Source organism: Haemorhous mexicanus, chromosome 9 (genome assembly GCF_027477595.1).
Source record: "Haemorhous mexicanus isolate bHaeMex1 chromosome 9, bHaeMex1.pri, whole genome shotgun sequence".
Lineage (NCBI taxonomy): Eukaryota > Metazoa > Chordata > Aves > Passeriformes > Fringillidae > Haemorhous > Haemorhous mexicanus.
Genome location: NC_082349.1, coordinates 10,442,934 through 10,460,748, shown reverse-complemented (window position 1 = coordinate 10,460,748; position 17,815 = coordinate 10,442,934). Strand labels below are relative to the sequence as shown.

At 45.3% G+C, this 17,815-nt stretch overlaps 1 protein-coding gene across 5 annotated transcripts in view; it reads right to left on the bottom strand.

The window, feature by feature from the left end:
* Positions 1-17,815, bottom strand: part of ERI3 (ERI1 exoribonuclease family member 3) — a 129,840-nt gene that overhangs the window by 87,932 nt on the left and 24,093 nt on the right. For 4 of the 5 annotated variants that reach the window (XR_009487482.1, XM_059853971.1, XM_059853969.1 and 1 more), the window contains exons 3-5: positions 17,667-17,783; positions 11,524-11,583; positions 9,230-9,321 (exon numbers count right to left, since the gene is read on the bottom strand). Coding sequence is in view for 4 of the 5 variants with exons in the window: in XM_059853971.1 (XP_059709954.1) it covers positions 9,230-9,321; positions 11,524-11,583; positions 17,667-17,783 (269 nt within the window). In the remaining variant the exon portion in view is untranslated. Of the gene's footprint in view, positions 1-9,229; positions 9,322-11,523; positions 11,584-17,666; positions 17,784-17,815 lie in introns of those variants that run through there. The other variant, XM_059853972.1, reaches the window with a different exon arrangement.

Here is a 17,815-nt window from a genome sequence, read left to right as displayed (position 1 = left end):
ATCTCAGATTCACGGAGAGTGAAGGTTCCTGAGGACAAGGACAAGGGCCATTCTCCAACTGTACCAGCAGCCCATGAATTCCTAGGGGCACACTGCTAATAAACATTACTGCCCAGGGCAACACATGAGAGCTGCAAGATGGAAAACACAGCTTGGATGTGCTTCTGCCCATGATACCTCTCCAGAATTTTTTTCGTTGTTCTGTGTCTGGTTGCTGAATCCAGGGAAGGCAGAAGCCCTGTCTTACCATTAGCAGCTTTTCTAAACTCACTGTGCAATTAATGGGCTTAATTATTGATGGCAAAGGCAGGGAAGGGAGGAAAGAAAGAGCCAACGAGGAAGGAATGATGTGGGGGTGGCAGGCGCCAAAGGTCTCCGAAGATCTTCCCTCAGCCTAGAGCACAGAAAGAGCCCCTAGCCGCTCTGCTGCTCCCACGGCCCTGCTCTAATGCTCCCTGACATGCCTCTGAAGACAGCGAGCTGTTTGCAGTCACCACCGTGATTTGTTAGTAATTATTTTCACGGTGTCACATTGCTGTCACTCTCTTAACAAAGAGACAGGCAGCCCGAGGCTGCCTGCAAGAAAGAACCAACAGAGAAAAGCAATTGTCAGGCACCCAGGGATCCTCTTTGCTTCCTGGGTTTCACAACCAGAGCCCTTACCAGCTTCTGAAGCAACTTCTGAGGAGAAGTGGCAAGTCAGAACCACCTCCCATCCTGGTCACAGGAAGAGGGATGAATTACTTAGCACCTTCTCAATTTCACCTTACCTGTAAATCCAGTGCAAGACCCAGGTGGTTAGAGCCCCTTAAGCCAGCAATTTGCTTCAGGCCTGCAGCAAACGCAAAACAACTTTGGCAATTGATGATTTTTAGTGCTCTCCTTGCAAGTCCCAATTTCTTTTTATGTGGTCTTGCCATTAGAACGTGCTTCCCAAACACAGCAATCCTGATGACAAACCCCTGCCTAAGTCTATCATCCTCACACATTAACCCTCCAGACTGTTCACATGTGCTTTTCCTACACCAGACTCATTAATTCCAACACACTGCTGTGCTCCACATGGCAGTAACATTTCACTTGGCATTTCACAATGCCAGAGGACCTCAGCAGCTTCCTCACACCTGAAATACACAGTCTAATGGCTCGCTGCCTCTGTTTTCTCATACACAGCACAGTGACTTGACAAAGAACTTCCCTGCTTGAATCACCTCCAGTCCATCCATCCATCCAACCTTTGGCTGACCTGTCAGTAAGTCCAAGGTAATCACTCCTTTCCCAGTACACATGGTGCTTGCTTGGGCCCCCAAGAAATGGAGGCTACTTTGGCACCTGAAGTGTCACACGAAATAAGGATACAGAGATGAAAGACTGAGACACCTGGCCAGACAACCTTTAAAGCACTCTTGAGCTTTGTGCAGAAATCAAGTGGGCTTCCTCCAGAGCACTTCCAAGTCTGAACTACTCCCAGCCTGTGTTCTTCCTATGCCTGCTTACTGATGGTGCACAAGGGTCAGTCTCTGCAGCCGTGGGGAAACCTGGGTACTAATTCACCCTCTTAGCATAGGGAGAGTTTGGAAATATTAAGCCTCACAGTCTAAGGAAAACCTTCCTGCAATTAACTGCATGGAAGAGCTCTGACTCAGAGGGCAGCTCCTTTTCAGGGGTCCTTTTAATAACCAAGAAATGGCATGTACATGCTGTGAAGAATTAGGATCACCATTGGGAAGCTAAATGGTCCATAAAATGTAAAAGTTCTCTTCAGAGCTGGGAGCATTGTGAGCTGGACGAGAGGTCTTGGCAACCTCCCACCAGCCTACTCCATGCACCCGGTTTGCAGGGACAGACGTGACTCCAGGCAGGGATGAGGAACTGAACTCAGCTGGTGCCCAGGCACCTTGGGCATGCTGGCCAACAGTCAACACTGAGACCTGGTTTACATTCACATGGAAAAACTGAAGCAAGGAAATTAGAGATGACCAAGAGGCACCTACAGAGGAAAAACGAAGGGTGTCCCAAGGTGCCAGGCAGAGAGGAGAAGAAATCCTTGCTCCAAGAGAGGCAAAGCTGGTAGGACCAAGGCAAGATGAAGTCCTGGGCAGTATGAGCTTCCTGGACACAACCCTGCCAGGACATTGCCCTGCTTCCTCTGTCTTCCTTCCACAGACTTCTCTATTCTGCTTTCTTCTACCACCACCTCCATATAAGTCACATCATTGCTAACACCTGGTCCACATCAATGTCTGAGCACGTGACACTGCCTTTGGAGTGCCAGGCTGCCGATGGCAGTACCTGGGCCAAACATGGAAAAAGGTGACTCCCACATGAAATGGACTCAGCTCAAAAAGTTAGTCTGCAGCTCCAGTGTCCTCCCAAGTCCTGCATGCACCTCATCATCCACTCCTGAGGATACAGACTGTCACTGGACAAGACACATGAGAATATGCTGGAGGGAAAATACCAGGGATGACCTCAAGATGGCCCAGTAGGTCTTTGCCAGCCAGGAGCTTCAGGAGGAAAGGGACTGAACTCATCCAGGAAAATGGCTCCCAACAGGAAACAAATATCCCAACAAAATAAAACATTTTCAAGAAAGCTATAGACTCACACAGCAGAGCGAGTGAAAGAGGAAGGATGCTGCTCCCAGGCTGGCAGTATTCTTCAAGCAGAGCTCTCTAGGCAAAGAAGCCATAAGCACATCTCTCCCAGCAAAGCCACTGAGAGGGCAGCACTGGTGCCAACACGCAACTGCTTTGCTTCAGCTGCAAAGTAAGAAGAGCTGGGATCCAAAGGAAGACAGCTGATATTTCAGACCCAGCATGAAACACTATGGTTGTCTAACACCAGAAAAATTAAACTATTCTAAGAGAAAACAAATACTTTGTGGAGCTAATCCTGTTTTTCACACATGCCACAAATAACAAAATTCAGACCGCAAACAGCCCTCCAGTGATTGTCCTCTGCAGTCCCAAGCCAACCAGCTTTTCAATTCCCCAAGGCACAGAATCACCACTATCCTGAACTGCTATTAGAGGGCTTTCATATAGACAGAGGCTAGGTACCCATTTACCAAGCACCCATTATAGACGCACCCATTGATTTTGAAACCATTTTGCCTGAATTCACTAAAAGCCGGGACACAGAATTCACCCTAGTGATTCCTGGTGCAGAGGGAATTATGGTTCCCTACTCTGTGAGCAGATGACATTGAGATCATTGATTTACATCTAGTTCAGTGTGACTGTTTTCAAATAGCTTGAGTTAAGTTACCCAGGGCTAGAAAATCTACTTTCTCCACTTATTACTCCATCCCAAAGGTTCAGTGCTGGAAATAAAGTTCATGATGCAAAGCCTGTCTCGTTCTCCCCTAGACTGCAATTTGTAAATTTTTCCAGACTCTTTTCATGCTGCTTCCAACTTCTTTGGTCTTAATTCCCAGGTAGAAGAGTCCTGCTCCCCAGAGTGCACCAAGCACCACAGCTCAGTAAATCTGTAGCCACTACAGCCCTGATATGGCAAATGTCTTTGCCATCATGTGCCAGATAAGGAACAGACCTGAAGGTCCATTGCATGATGATCCCTATACAAAGATTTAATGTTTAAAACTTAACCCAAAGACATTCCTAAACATCTAGGACAACGGAACTTGCAGAAGCCCAAGTAACCAATTATTTCAAATAAAGACAAGAACAGGAGTCAGCCAGGGTAACTGGTACATAAGGATAACAAAAGTCAAGTCTGGTACATTCATTTTAAATAAGAGTGTACAGAGGGGGAATCTTGAAATCCAATTTTTTTTTGCATAAGTGATATCATTTTCTTTAAAAACAAAAAGCTGGACTGCAGGGTTGCAGAAGTGAATGGGGTCAGTGCTATTCCCTGTAAGTGCTCACAAGGCTCCCTTGCTTAGCTCTGGCAAAGCACTTTAGGGTGTAATTACATGAACAACTCCATCAGCAAAGCTGACTCAAAAGGTTCCTGACCCTGGATATTCAGTCCCATCCCTTCACTGTAGTTCACACCACATTCTTTGTTCAGCCAATGTAACCGTGTGAAGAGATACAGCATAGGCTTGTTCAGCAAAATGATCCCCACTAAAAGAGCACCACCAAGCTAATCTAAAGATCTTAGTTGGAAAGGAGTTGCTTTATTAGCTTTAAATGCAGATGACTACATTATCTTTCAGTTACCAGATCTTTCTTGTTACTCTCAACTCTGAATATACTTCTTGCCCTGCTGCCACACAGCCAGCCCACCCCACACCTTCTCCTGCCCTTCCTCATGACTACCCAAGCGTTCCCACTCACTCCAGTCAGTGGCCATCTGCAATTTCTCTCTCAGGTAGAGGCTACCAACCCCCTCCTGGTCCTGTGATAAAGAACAGCATGTACAGAGGACACTAACACCAACAATTCTTTTCCATTCATGAACTAATTCTGATCTCAAAAACATCCAGGACAGAAGCCTGGAAAGAGCAACCCATTGCCACATTTGGAGCTGGTTGGAGAAGATGAGCATCCTCCCAGTCTGTGTAACTTGCAAGAAAGAATTAAAACACTAAGATAAAATTAAGCAATGGTATAATTTACTGCTCAGAATTTACTAATAACCAACCTAGGAAGTGCACCAAAGGCTATAAACATTTCAAGACACTTCACTATGTTTTATCACTATATTAGAGACTACTTGCCTTTTAACACTTATTTAAGAAAATAAAAAACTTTGGAGCAGTAGTTTCCTGTGAAGACATAAATTAGCATGTTCTGATCAGCCACAGTAAGTGCAGTTAAAGCATCTTAATGTCAGAGTTATATAGACCAAAGCCTACATGTACTTTTGGCTATGCTCAGTGCATTTACAGAACAATCCAGATCTGGAAGGAGAAGGATTAATTGATGCTTCTGACATTATGGTGCAGGTCTGAGACTTGGGACATAAGACTTCAGCTTTGCCTCTGCCTGCCTGCACAGCCACAGGCATCTCACTTAACCTCACCGTACTTCAACTCTGTATCTATGAACACATGGTAAAAATGCCTCTTTTGTTGCCAAGATTAATTCACATTGTGTTTAAGAGCCCACAAACTGGTTCCACACACAGGGGAAAGCAATTTGACATTGCAGCAGAGATAAACTACACTAAAGAGCTTATATTACAAGGGCTCAACTGTGGCAGATACTAAGTACCCTCTTTTCCACTAAACCCATCTCCTGCAGTCAGCAGCTCCCTCAGCCCTTCAGAGGCACATTACCCTCGCCACCCAATGCCACATCAATGCTATTTGCTTAATGACTAGTGTCAATTCCAACCTAGGTGCCGAATGAGGTTCAAGCACTAAAGCAGACGACATCAGGTATCTGAATCCATCCCTGGAGCTGTTAAACTTGGACTATAGCTCCTTGCAACAGGCTAAAGGAATCCTCCCACCGAGCATGCAGAGGCCTGAGGACCGTGTGTCTAACGAGGCTGTATCCCCACTCATATTTTAGCTTGGCAGGTCTGGTGCTCCTTTCATCTTTTGCTTCAGGTAGCTCTCTTTAATTAATAACATTTCTGAGTCGACACAGGGAACTTTCCACCCAGAATGAATGGCCCTCTCTCATTAGAACCATGACTTGTCATGATGTATTCAAGAGCAGAAGTATGATTCATTCCGTTGTCTGAGAATGAGGGGTGTTGCTGGGAGATGGGGGGGAGAAGAGTCTCTGTAATGAGTGACTGATATTTGCTGAAGTTGATATGTGACTCTGTCGGCTTGAACTGCCTTGTCAGGACAAGCCTTCAAGAAAGGTGATGTTCCTACTCAAGAGGTTTTCCTCATTAAAGAAATTGCATCTTAACAAGAGGGAAGGGGAGGGCTGGCAGGAGAGCTGCTGTCTCCCCAACTCCAGCCTGATTCACACACACACCAAGAACTGAAAGCAGGTTGATCCAAGCACAGCCAGTAGAGGATCAGCGCTTCATTTAGAAGCCCTCTCACACAACGGACTCTCTCCAGCAGCAACCAAATCCCTCCAACAGGTGTACCTTCTGATGGTGCACCACACCCATGACAAAGCCTTTGGTAGCGTGGCCGAGGACCTTGACTCATGCTAAACCTCCATAAACCCTTCTCGGATGATTGGTGTTCTGGGCACCCAGCTCCTTGTGACTAGTGCTCCCTGTTGTCTGAGGGAAGACAGACACACAGCTCTGTGGTCTTCCAAGGAAACTCCAAGTGTTCAAGAGCAATCAAGTCTGTAGCCACACAGTGCCTCATTTCCTGAAGGTCCTTGAGCCAAGCAGAAGCTTTACTGATCCTTTAGCAGCTGAGTTTACATCTTGAATCCTGCAGACTCAGCAGTGCCAGACACCATCAGCAGAGAGTAGTACCCCGACAACCCCTACTTCTCTGGTGCTTTTGTTTGGGCTACACAAATTGCAACTCCTTGCTTAGGCAGGGCTATTTCCCTACCTTATCCCTATATCCAACACTGACAGGCTTGAAGATTCCTCCTCCTTGTTACAGCCACTTCCCCACATCTAGCTTGCTCATCCCACTGTGCCTCCCTGGCACCTACCAGTGGCACCTACTGGAAGGCCTCACAGTACACCAGTTCAGAAGACACCATATCTCAGCTCTAGAACAGCACATGCAGACAGAAGCCAAACTAAATGCTCAGGTCACTGCTGGAGAAGCCAGGAACAAAGCTGCATGGTTTCCCAGCCAAGCTAAGGACAACGGAGGACAGGAACTCCAAATCACACAAGATCTGGGTAAGAGGACTTCAGCTATGCAAGCAGCTGTCATTACTAAGGAAGCTGAGAAAAGAAAGAGCTGAGTTAGGAGTAAACTTGTCACAAGTGGTGGCTTCTTAAGCCAGGAACCATTGCACTCACCTCAGTGTCCTCAATTCCTCTGGTACCCAGCCAGGTTTCTACCATGCAATGTTCCAACAACACTCCTCCAAAAGCAGACAAACAGCACCACCTCCCTTCCTGCTGCCTTTTGTGACCAGTGTGTGGTCTTAACGGGATAGCAAAGGGCATCAGCTACACCACAGGTCTTGTAGGGAAGCATGGAGTGATTCCCTGGAATACCTCATGGATGTTCCACATCTCTGAGGCTCTGCCTCCATGTCTAAGCAGCCTTGTTTCAGCTCTCCGCTTTCTCTCTTTAAAAAGAGATGCTCAGTTCTGCTTTGCTAAACCCTATTTGGCAATGTGTCTAAACACACGCAAACTTAATTAGTTCAGGAGGGAGACTCGGCATTTGTGGTGACGGATAAAAGTAATGGGAAATGAGACAAGTCAGAGCTGACAGGGAGTCCTCACTCCAGCCTCATCCACTGGCATGGTGCTAATCAGATGTGACGCTACACACTGCAGCACCCAATCGGCGACGGAGCAGCGTGATGTGCTACTCACCAGGCGGATGCAGCCAGACTCCTGCTATCCATGTGCTTGGAAACACAGAATGTATTTTCTGCTTTGCCCTGAAGACGCTTCAGGATTGAATTCTGAAGTTAATGGTTTAAAAAAAAATTTTAAAAGGAAGAGGGAGAAATGAACCACTCTCAACAACCTCATGGCCAGGAGTGGAGTCTTCTTTTCCAGCTGACTAGTGAGGGACAATCCATGCGAGAGACCACTGCAAATGGTGAATAGTGTATCTCCACTCCAGAATAGCATGTACCTCTGAGCCAGCTCACCTCACAACCCCTATGGCTCACCACAAATGGGGCTTATCTTTACCTCTATTTGCCTGCTGCAGAGCTCTGAAGAAAAAAAAAAAAAAGCCACCCAACACATCCAGGTTGTTCTTTCCATATGAACACCAAGTTAGGATGTCATTACCTGGGAATCTTGTCAGCCCACTGTGAAAGCAATAGAAAGATGGGCTTGGAGCAAAGATAACTGTATCTCACAACCATCAACAAAGTGGTAAATTGGACTCACACAACAGCAATACAGGAGTAAAGAACAGAGAAAATAGAATACATGAGAAACAAAAGTTTAGCACAGCAGCTGTGCTGGTCTCTAACAGAAGCTTAAACATGATATATAATGAAAAATAACTCACTCCTAATTTAAGCAACTAACACAGGAACTTGCAATATATATGAGCTCTGGACACAGCCTGAGCAAAGACTGAGATTCTGACTCAAAAATTCAAATACCACCCCTCTGTCTCTGTCTGGAGCCAATTTCTCATCACCACTAGTGCTGGTGCTGAGCTTTGGACCCCATATTTCATGTTTCACTAATTACACAAAGAAAAGGCAAGGAGCTGCCACTCTGCAAAGACTACTTGTCAGGGAAGAACTGGTGCTGATTGCTCCTAGACTATGTGCAGTTTATTTAGGCTTCCAGCTTGGGGAAACCAATGTCACAGTGAAAACCAAGTAACACTACTAACGAGTTGTGGCTGTCAGTTTAGGATGGGATGTGTCAAACCCATGCTTTACTGGTGTGATAACAACAGGAGTCTTTATCCAGCACCACAGGGAAATGAAAAGCCGAAGCAAGATTATAGCAATCCAAGGGAATTCAGCTCTATAGGAGACTGATCTGCAAACACTTTGGAGATTGGACTAATTTAATTTTTGGACATTTAGCTCCATTCTTACAATAACATTTTTAGGTTGTGGCCTAGCTATTTTTCTAACAAAACATGCACGTACACTAACATTTGCAGATCCCAGTGCAGGCTCCCACCTGGTACTTGCCAGATAGTCACCCAGCTGATGAAGATGACCTTAAAGATAAGAACACCACTGGAGCATGCCAGACCTGGGCTTGTATTCTGCTTGTGTTCTGTTCCAAAGACTACTCTGTGAGTCACATTGAATTACTGTGCCAAGATGACAGAAAAACCCTTAAATGCAGGAAGTCAGGTAAGGATCATCACTTGATCATTCACATATGCACTCAGAAATATCCATCCCTTTGGAAAGTGTATTAGGTAAAAGGCGAAATGTCACAAAGCTCCAGTTTAAACTTTTCTTGGAGTTCTGAAAGGCTTCACTCAATATAGGGAATATCCTAGGCAGTGATCTTGCACCATGCCCAGCACCCACCTGTCTTCTGAAATAACTCTTCTCTCCCAATTATGCATGGCAAACAACAATTTCCCTAAGAAACAATGACTAGGGACAGTTGGGAGGCTTGCAAGGACAAAGACATATGCACTACAAGCAAGCATGGAGCAATAAAGCCCAGGAAAATCTCCCTCCCCTCCCATACTCACATCACTTTCAAATCCCAGTCTCCACAGGTCACAAAAATCGACTTGACGCTGGGATCTAAGAGGCCTTCCTTTGCCATCCACTCGTCAACCCTCTGAAAGGAAGGCAAGAAAAGAGGATGAGTTTTACAGAGACAGGCCGAGCCACAAGAGTTAAACTCAGATAAGCTGCTTGCAATCAAGAGAGAAGAAAATTGTGATCTTATCCAACCTCTCCCTCTCTCTCTTCTCTCTTTGCTTGCCATCTCAACAACAGCACGTTTGGACCTTTGAAGATTTCTGATAGGAGACATCAGGCAACCAGAGGAGAGATGATCTTATCAGACACCGCAGCAGCTCTGCTTGTGGAGGGATGAAAGTTGTGCAGCGTTAACGGGACGATACAACCGTGCTGTTACCTGGCATTCTCCTCTCCCTGTACCAAAGAGGCTCGTAGGAAACATAACTTTTGTCCCCTCCAGTGAGGAGAAAAGACAGGTATATTGAGATGGCATCTGTCCCCTACAGCATTTCTCACATACACTAATTCATATAGCAGCAGGAGGATATGGGAAGGGGAAAAAAATGGAAGGGCTGGGCACACACAGGCACTGTGTGGCAGTAACAAGCAAAGCCTGGTGTCCTCTTCCTCTCCAGGCTGGATCCCTCTTTCCTTCTTATAGTTCTGAAGAAATGCTTGTTCAGGGTAGTGTGGATTTAAAGTGGATCCACTATTCCTGATCAACTTCCCACAGGGACACACATTCTGGGTCCTCTTAAAAAATGGGCCATGTTAACCTGGAGGATGCAATCCACGTCAGGGATTAAGGAGCTAACCTAGACTAGAAGCCCTGCACAGACAGAAGCCCTGCATAGACACTTAGTTCAGCTAAAACTAGCAAATGACATGCCCAAAATCTTGCAGTGGCAGGTGATCAACTGTTATTATGCAACCTCATCAGCAGCATTTTCAATGCTTGAGCAACAGAAATCCCTCCTCTTTTCCCTTGCTTGACACCTTTCACTCCTGAGTAACCAGCATGCCTCAGAAGTTGCCTGACCTGAATCTCATTTTAACCTAGAAACATGCTGCTGTATGAACACCTATTCTGTCCAAATAAAAAAAATTCTACATAAGTGTTTCCACACTCTAAGAAGCTTCCATAGAAACAGAATGAATCATTTTCTGGAATACTCCAGTGGTGTATTCATTCACCCATCCAGGCAAAGAGGGCTCACCCTCCTGGGGGAAACAGGCTCATGCATCCATACGTTTATGGACAAGCAAGACTGCTGTATGCTCTCTGGAGAGCTGAGGGTTTGCATGGATGTGAGACATCACCTGTGCAGAGCACCATCTTCAGTCTCATGTCACTGACACAGCCTTTCCTGCCAGGGGTCGATGCTTCTTCCTGTGACTGTACAACATCCCCCTGAGTAAAACTCCCCAGAAAAGCAGCATCCAATCTCTCAGCCACACTCCCTTTGGCTGACAGGATCTCCCAGCCAGCCTCACATGAGCCTGCCTGGAGTTGGGGACAGCAGTGGTAAACTGCTGATGTGAGTGCCGATCAAGTGCTGTCTCCATGGAGGATTTGAGCACCTTTAATTTGATTTCCTCAGATAAACAATTGTTGCAATTATTTTGATTAGGAACAATTAGGTAACACAGCAGTGGAAATCCTGATGAGATGACGCATCAAACACCAACCTGCAGCACAAGTAGGCTCTGCTTGAGGAGGTTTCCTTCACTAACTGACTAACAACAAAAGCTATTGATGGAGAAATACTTCCAAGCTAATTAGGCCTTAAATGCTCTAGGAATTCCACACTAAGGAGAAGATATTATTAGGGCTGTATCTGCATTCACACACCCTTTAGATTAGATTTCAGAGGCATTTTCTTTCTATACTACATGTATTATTGAGCATTTAAATAGGTAGAAAAAATAATTTAATAAAGTGCTGAGGGAGGGGAAAACAAATGAAAGCAGAATCTCCAGGAGCAGTGGTCTTGAGCAATGTCTCAGTGCTTTAAAACTGGCTCAAGAAAGAATCGCCTCTCCTCCTATCTACTGGCAGGAGTTTGGGTATCTTGTCAGCACCCTTGACATGAACAGCTGGAGATGACAGATCAATGGTTCAATAATCTCAGCAGTGTGTCACCGGTGTGACAGCAAATGTTATTCTAATGAAGCTGTAATCATAGTCAAATTACGCGGTTCGATTCTCAGCAAGGGGAGGGTGCAGGGAAAGAGATGAAAAGGGGACTACAAGACCAGAGGTCAGAGTTTGAGAACTAAAGGTTACTCTGCTTACCTCAAGCACTTGCTGGAGGCTCGGCTGCCCATCCACCATGCCTTGAATAATCCCAGTCAGCTGAAACAGAGACAAACAGAAAGCAGTCACCAGAGCAGCACTCAAAAGATCGTTAGAGAGGTCTACTCTCCTGTCCATCTTTCTGCAACCAAAACATGCTCCTGTGACCCACATGGGTGTTTATGAGGAACCAGCTACAGCAGAGTGACCTTGGTAGCTCCCCAGCCACAGGCAAGGGCACAGCTTCATCCCAAACACAGAAATGTAGTGGGGCTCCTACCCACACCACAAAACTGCAAATTCTCAGCATGGCTGGACCCATCTGGGGAGCAGTGTCATACATCAGCATGATGCCCTTTTTCAACACGCCCTTCAGCAGTTTTGGTGTTGCCTTGATGTACACAGGCAGTGGTAACTACCAAGGTCTGGACATTCCTCTGCTGTCACAGTGACACCACAATTTCAGTGTCAGATGAACCAAACACAGAAGTATTGGCGAATGAGACGTGGAGTGGACCCAGTCATCCTCCCGAGAGCTGGGCAGACAGCATGTGCATGTTCCTGTAGTCCATCACAGCATTCCTCGGCAGTTCAAAATTGTATTTAAAATAATGGAATGAAAGCTGAAGAAAAGCTCTTTCTTCCAAAGCCCTGTCTAGTCTGTTTTCCAGTAGGTTCCTTAGAAGAGGTCCTGCCAACAGATACTCCTACTGACTGCTCTTAGACTGCTCAGCTGTTCAAAGCTAAACACGTCCATTAAAAGATGCAGTCTCACGGGCCTCTGCCAGTGTCTGCCCAGGAGAGCTTGAGGCACATGGAAAACAGATAATTTTTCTGTCTGCCTTCTGACTGACAAAACTGTCTTTTAACATACTGAATATTGGAGTTCAGTAGCTTGCCATCAATGCACCCAAGTAATTAAAAAAATCATTTTTAAAACAAGTGCACACTATGGGATTTCACTTCATATGGTGCTTTCCTGAAGCTACACATCTCACACGTCTTCATAAAATAAAGGTCAAGCACAACCTAGAAGCATTCATGTCTCTGAAGTCATAGCATCCAGCTGAGAGGTACTGATGGCCCCACCATCACCCAGGAGTAACTCTTCCACACAGACCAGCTCAACCTAGTTGTACAAGATAAGTCCTCTCACAAACCAGAGGGGTCTGCTTTATTAAATATGTGGCAACTGAAGGAAGCAAAATGGTTTCTACCTCTCACTTTCTTTGGCTGCTTGGCTTACAGCACTGAACTTGGAGAACAGAAAAAGAAATTATATTAAACTCCAATTAAACTGTAATTACATTTAATGAATACCAAATACCTGACTCACTGAATAAACTGTAAGTGGAAAGATTATTTTCTCATAGTGACTCCCATGAAATGGCAATACTTACCTTTTAGGGAAAGCATTTTAATTTGAAGAATGCAGAGTTCCTCTAGGTGTGTTTCTCAAGTTCATCATGCCATTATGAAGTGGAATTTTAGGAAAGTGGAGGGACATAGACACTCTTTTATATTTCAGAAACTGTTTTTAAATTAATCTCTATTTTAACTGTGTTAACAGCTGCTACCTACAGACTTCCATACTCTGAGAAGCAAATAGATTTGAGGAACTAATGCATGGCTCTTTAGAGCAGTTTTTAAAGCTCACTGGCATGGTTTTTGCTTTTCTTGTCATCTTTCTCTCCATGTATTCTTCTGGCAGAGGTGGACAGCTCACCTATTGCAAAGTGCTGGTTTTGCTTTTCAGAGAGCAGTTCAACCCCAATCTCTGGAAGTGACTGAAAGGTGTGTTCGGAAAGGAACATAGAATAGTTTGTTTTGGAAGGGACCTTTGAAGTTCATCCAGTCCAATCTCCCTCATAGTGAGCAGGCACATCTTCAACTAGATCAGGTTGCTCACAGCCCTGTCCAACCTTACCTTGAATGTTACTTCTCTGGCAACCTATGACATTGTTTCACCACCCTCAATGTAAAAATCTTCTTCTGTACACTTAGTTGACTAGTTTAAAGTCATTACTCCTTGTCCTGTCACAATGGGGCTGAGCTGAAAAATCTATCTTATAGGCCCTCTTAAGTACTAAAAGGTCACAATAAGGTTTCTTGGGAGTATTATCTTCTCCAAGCTGAAGAACCCCAAAGCTCCCAGCCTTTCCTCACAGGAAAGATGTTTCATTCCTCTGCTCATCTTCATGGCCCTCATCTGAACCTCCAAGAGGTCCAAGTCTTTTCTGTTCTAAGGATGACAGGCGACCTTTCACTATCTCAGCCAGCACTGATGCAAATGGTTTCTACCATTCCAGGCACCCTCAGGACTGTATCTGTGGAGCACTGCACCCCTGATGCCATGGGAGGACAGGGCATAACGGCCTCATCCAGACATTTCCCAACAGGAGGAGGGAGGGATATGGAGGCAGATGCAGAGATGCCAACAAGAGTCTCTGTTTATTCTTGCCCAAAACTCTTTCTGTCCTTCCCTGCCAGGCCAAGCAAAGTACCAGCCTGTCTGTACAAGGACACACTGCCAAGCAAACGCACACAAGATTCACGCTGCAGAAATCACACACATGAATACAGAGGAATGTATCTGCTCCATAGGTACATTTCAATACAGGTCAGAGTGCTCAATCTGGACCAGATTTCTACTCTCTTATCCTTTCTAATACTTTTTGTTATCAGTTATGTCCATCTGCCACATCCACCCTAGTGCATTGGATCTTTGCATCTGGTCTTGCAGCTTTGAAAAAGTATAAAAACATAAAACTGCACAATTGTAAAGTTTCACTGGTTATCCCAAGAAGCATGAGGTACTTGGGAATATAATCAATCTACAATGCCTTTATCTTTTTGTATTTTTATTGTCTATTCCTTCAGGAAGAAAAAAATCAATAAAATTTGGTCATAAAAAGAGAGCAAAGTATCGTGAAAGATCAGTACAAGCACCTTGCATGGAGAGGGAACCTCTCCTTAAGCTCCTGGCAAGAACTTTCTTGGGCACCAGAAAAATCATCTGCATCTTCCAAAAAGGCATGATGAGCTTTATACACCTAGTAACAGCTTTTAACAACTTCTCTACCTAAGTAAGTATTCAGCTCTCCCCTCACAATAACCAAGGTTCATGACCTGTTGTTTTACAGAAGCAGGTCAGGAGAAAGGGGATGAGATGAGGTCTCAGAGTGAGCCAGCACTGGAAGACAGCTCCTGGCCATTGATGTGAGGAGTTGGAGAAACATCCTGTAGCCAGGGGAGAGCACAGACACACCAAAAGGTAAACAAAACGATGTCTTGAGGGAGGCAACAAGTTCTCCACCCTTCCAAGTATCCTTCCCATGCTGTGCTGCTGTCTTCAAGAAGGAAGAGTGATGAAAGAGGTAATCCAAACCCAAGGAGTAATGTCAAGCAACCCCAGTAACCCTTCCACAGAGAGTCTACACCAAGCAGATCTACTGCTTAGCAAAGGCAGAGGGGAGAGGGGAAATCAGCAGCACAGCAGACAGGCTTGCATGTATTGTCAACACCAGTGCTTTTGCTAGAGAGTTTATCTGGAAAATCATCGTATTTCTACTCCGAGACAGTTTGCTGATTACCTAAGCACTTGTCTCTGGTGTACCATCTGATAATCAGGCCTGGTCTTTCTTTGTAGACAAAGAGGCCAATAAATCTCAACCTTTGTAAGTAGAGGTGCCTAGACAAAGCCCTTTACTGGCATTTAGCAAAATTAGTATTTTTCAGAAAACATAAACCAGCAGAAAGTCGATAACAAGTGCTGGAGCAATTCAGGCAGCAGCTCTGCAAGAGCACATCCTGGCTGTGTCCCTGAGGTCTCAAGCAAACCTACACCAGTGGCACAGGGATGATTTCTGCACCTACCTAGCAGCACTCACTGTTTAGTAAGGTTCACCACTGGCTCCCAGGGTAGGGTTTCAAATGCAGCCCCATACACGGGCCCCAGGAACAAGCACACCTCCAGCCACGATCCTACTCTTGGACCTCTTGGCAGCCCCCTGCAACAGGCCAGGGGACTGCCAAGCCAGTAAGGACAGGGGCCATGCTGGGCACTAAGCAGCAAGGGATACGATGTGGGGGTGACCAGGAGTCAGTGACACCAAGGCTGGGATTAAAACCAGTTTCCTAATCCATGCTGTTAATAACAGAGGACTTGCCAAACCTCGTAGGTGCAGCCTTTTTGTACCATTGATACACACAGGTGGGGGTTCTGCAATCATTTTGCCTGCAGGCCTCAGTACTGCCCATTTTCACCCAACTCTGGACATGATGCCAGACCAAGGTTCACGGCAGAGTCTGCAGCAGAATGCTGACCTGGGACACCTGTGCCCATCCTGCAAAAGCTGCAAAAGCCATCACGGACACACAGACACACTCAGCTTCACTTGCTTCAAGGCCCCACACAAGAGACACAAACACCTGGTCCAGACCCCCAAGAGCAAGAGAAAACCAAGAAACCGTCACTGCAGTACAGGAACATCAGATGGGCTGATTGTTGGTCACAAGGTCATCATCTAGAGAACCTCTGAATATCCCTAGATTGCAGCAGGCTGGAGGCTCCATTCAGCTCACAAAGCTGAACCACAAGCACGCACCAAGCAAGTCATGCAGACTCTTGTGCAAGAACAGAGCTGCAGTCTTTAGAAACAGGGGAAAGGATGCAATAGAGAAATTTCCAGAAAAGGGAGTTTTACTGGGAGATAATGAGACAATATCTCTCTAGAATTTAGGTGACTTACAGGGCCGACATTTTGGGCTCAGCTCTAGAAGATGACGTTGTCTTTAGCAAAGATCAGGTGCAAGCTGTGAGATTTATCACATTTGTACAAGCATATGTCCAGCAAGTCTCATGGGGATAAGGACAGCCAAAGTAGTTGCCCAGCCTTCTAGCATTAAGGTTGCAAAACCATTTCCATTATAACCCTCTGTTCTCACACATTTATAGGTTTCTGAAAGCTCTTCTCTGGGGAATAATGTTTTCTGGGCTTAGTCTTTTTTTTTTTTTAAGTTTAAATAAAATACCTTCAGACGGTTTTGAGTTACAGCAGAATAAAAATAGGTATTTGTTTTTACAATGTGAAAATATGGAAGGGGCTGGTTGGTTTTGGAGGGGACTCCACCTAACACAGTGGAGTCATTTTTCATCAGGCTAGTACAGGTGGGACAAGCGCTCCACAGGCTTAAGGCTATAGCCACAGAAGTAGGGGAAAACACACCCGTGTCGAAGACAAGACAGGGACAGAATGAAGAGCCTGAATACACTGATTCCCACAGTCAGTATTTTAGCAATTGTGCTGGCCAAAATTGGACCAATGGACTGACAGGAAGAAAAGCTCAAAGCAAAAGGAACTTGAAAGTTTCTTTTGATGATTAGGGCAAAGAGGGAAAACACACCTGGAAAAACAGTTAACTTTTTCGGTTGAATAAAAAAAAAACCAAAACAAACCACTCCAAATCAACACCAAAACCAAACCCCTGCTCCTGAACTCCTCTGAACCCTCAGGGATCACATTTACCACCTTCATTCCATATCTGGGGAAAGGTGGCCACAGCTCAAAAGCAACTGTCCTCAGCAATGAGAGTAAACAAGTAAAGAGCAATCATTTCTTCTCCAGCAATCATTTCAAGTGGCCCACAATTACAACACCAAAAAGAAAGTCTTAAAAATGCAAACATGAATTATCCTACCACTCTGATCATAACATACAGGCCTACAGTGCCTCTGAACCACACATTTGCACAGCACTGTCTTTCCTCAGTCCATGCTCTCTTTGACCTTCCCCACCAGAGGAGAACAGCAAAATTTCAAGAGCTCATAAAGAGGTTACAGGATTTTGAACATCGGCTAACATGAGTGTGTTTATTTGGTGATCACCCAATCGAGACATTTTTCAGCTGTAAATACAATTATCTTAGTTGGCAGATCACAGCTAGAGTTACTTATGAATCCAAACTGAGGTCTTTACACATTAGTGCAATAACAAATAATTATTCTCTTTGTCATTAACCTAAGGCTGGCATGACACACTGCCTTGCAGCTGCACCATGAAGAGGCGACCTGAGTCCCTGGTGCAATGGAAACCTGCTTCCCAGAGAGACTCTTGGAGCACCAGGGAACCTTTGCACTTTACCTCTGTACAGAAGGGCGTAAGCTGGGGATGCACCACAGGCTGAACATACATGTGAAAGGTGGATTCGATCTCCATCGTCCTGCCATTCAGCTTCAGGATAGGGAATTCGATGATTTCCTGAATAGGGCAAAGAGAAAAGAAGCTGTTCA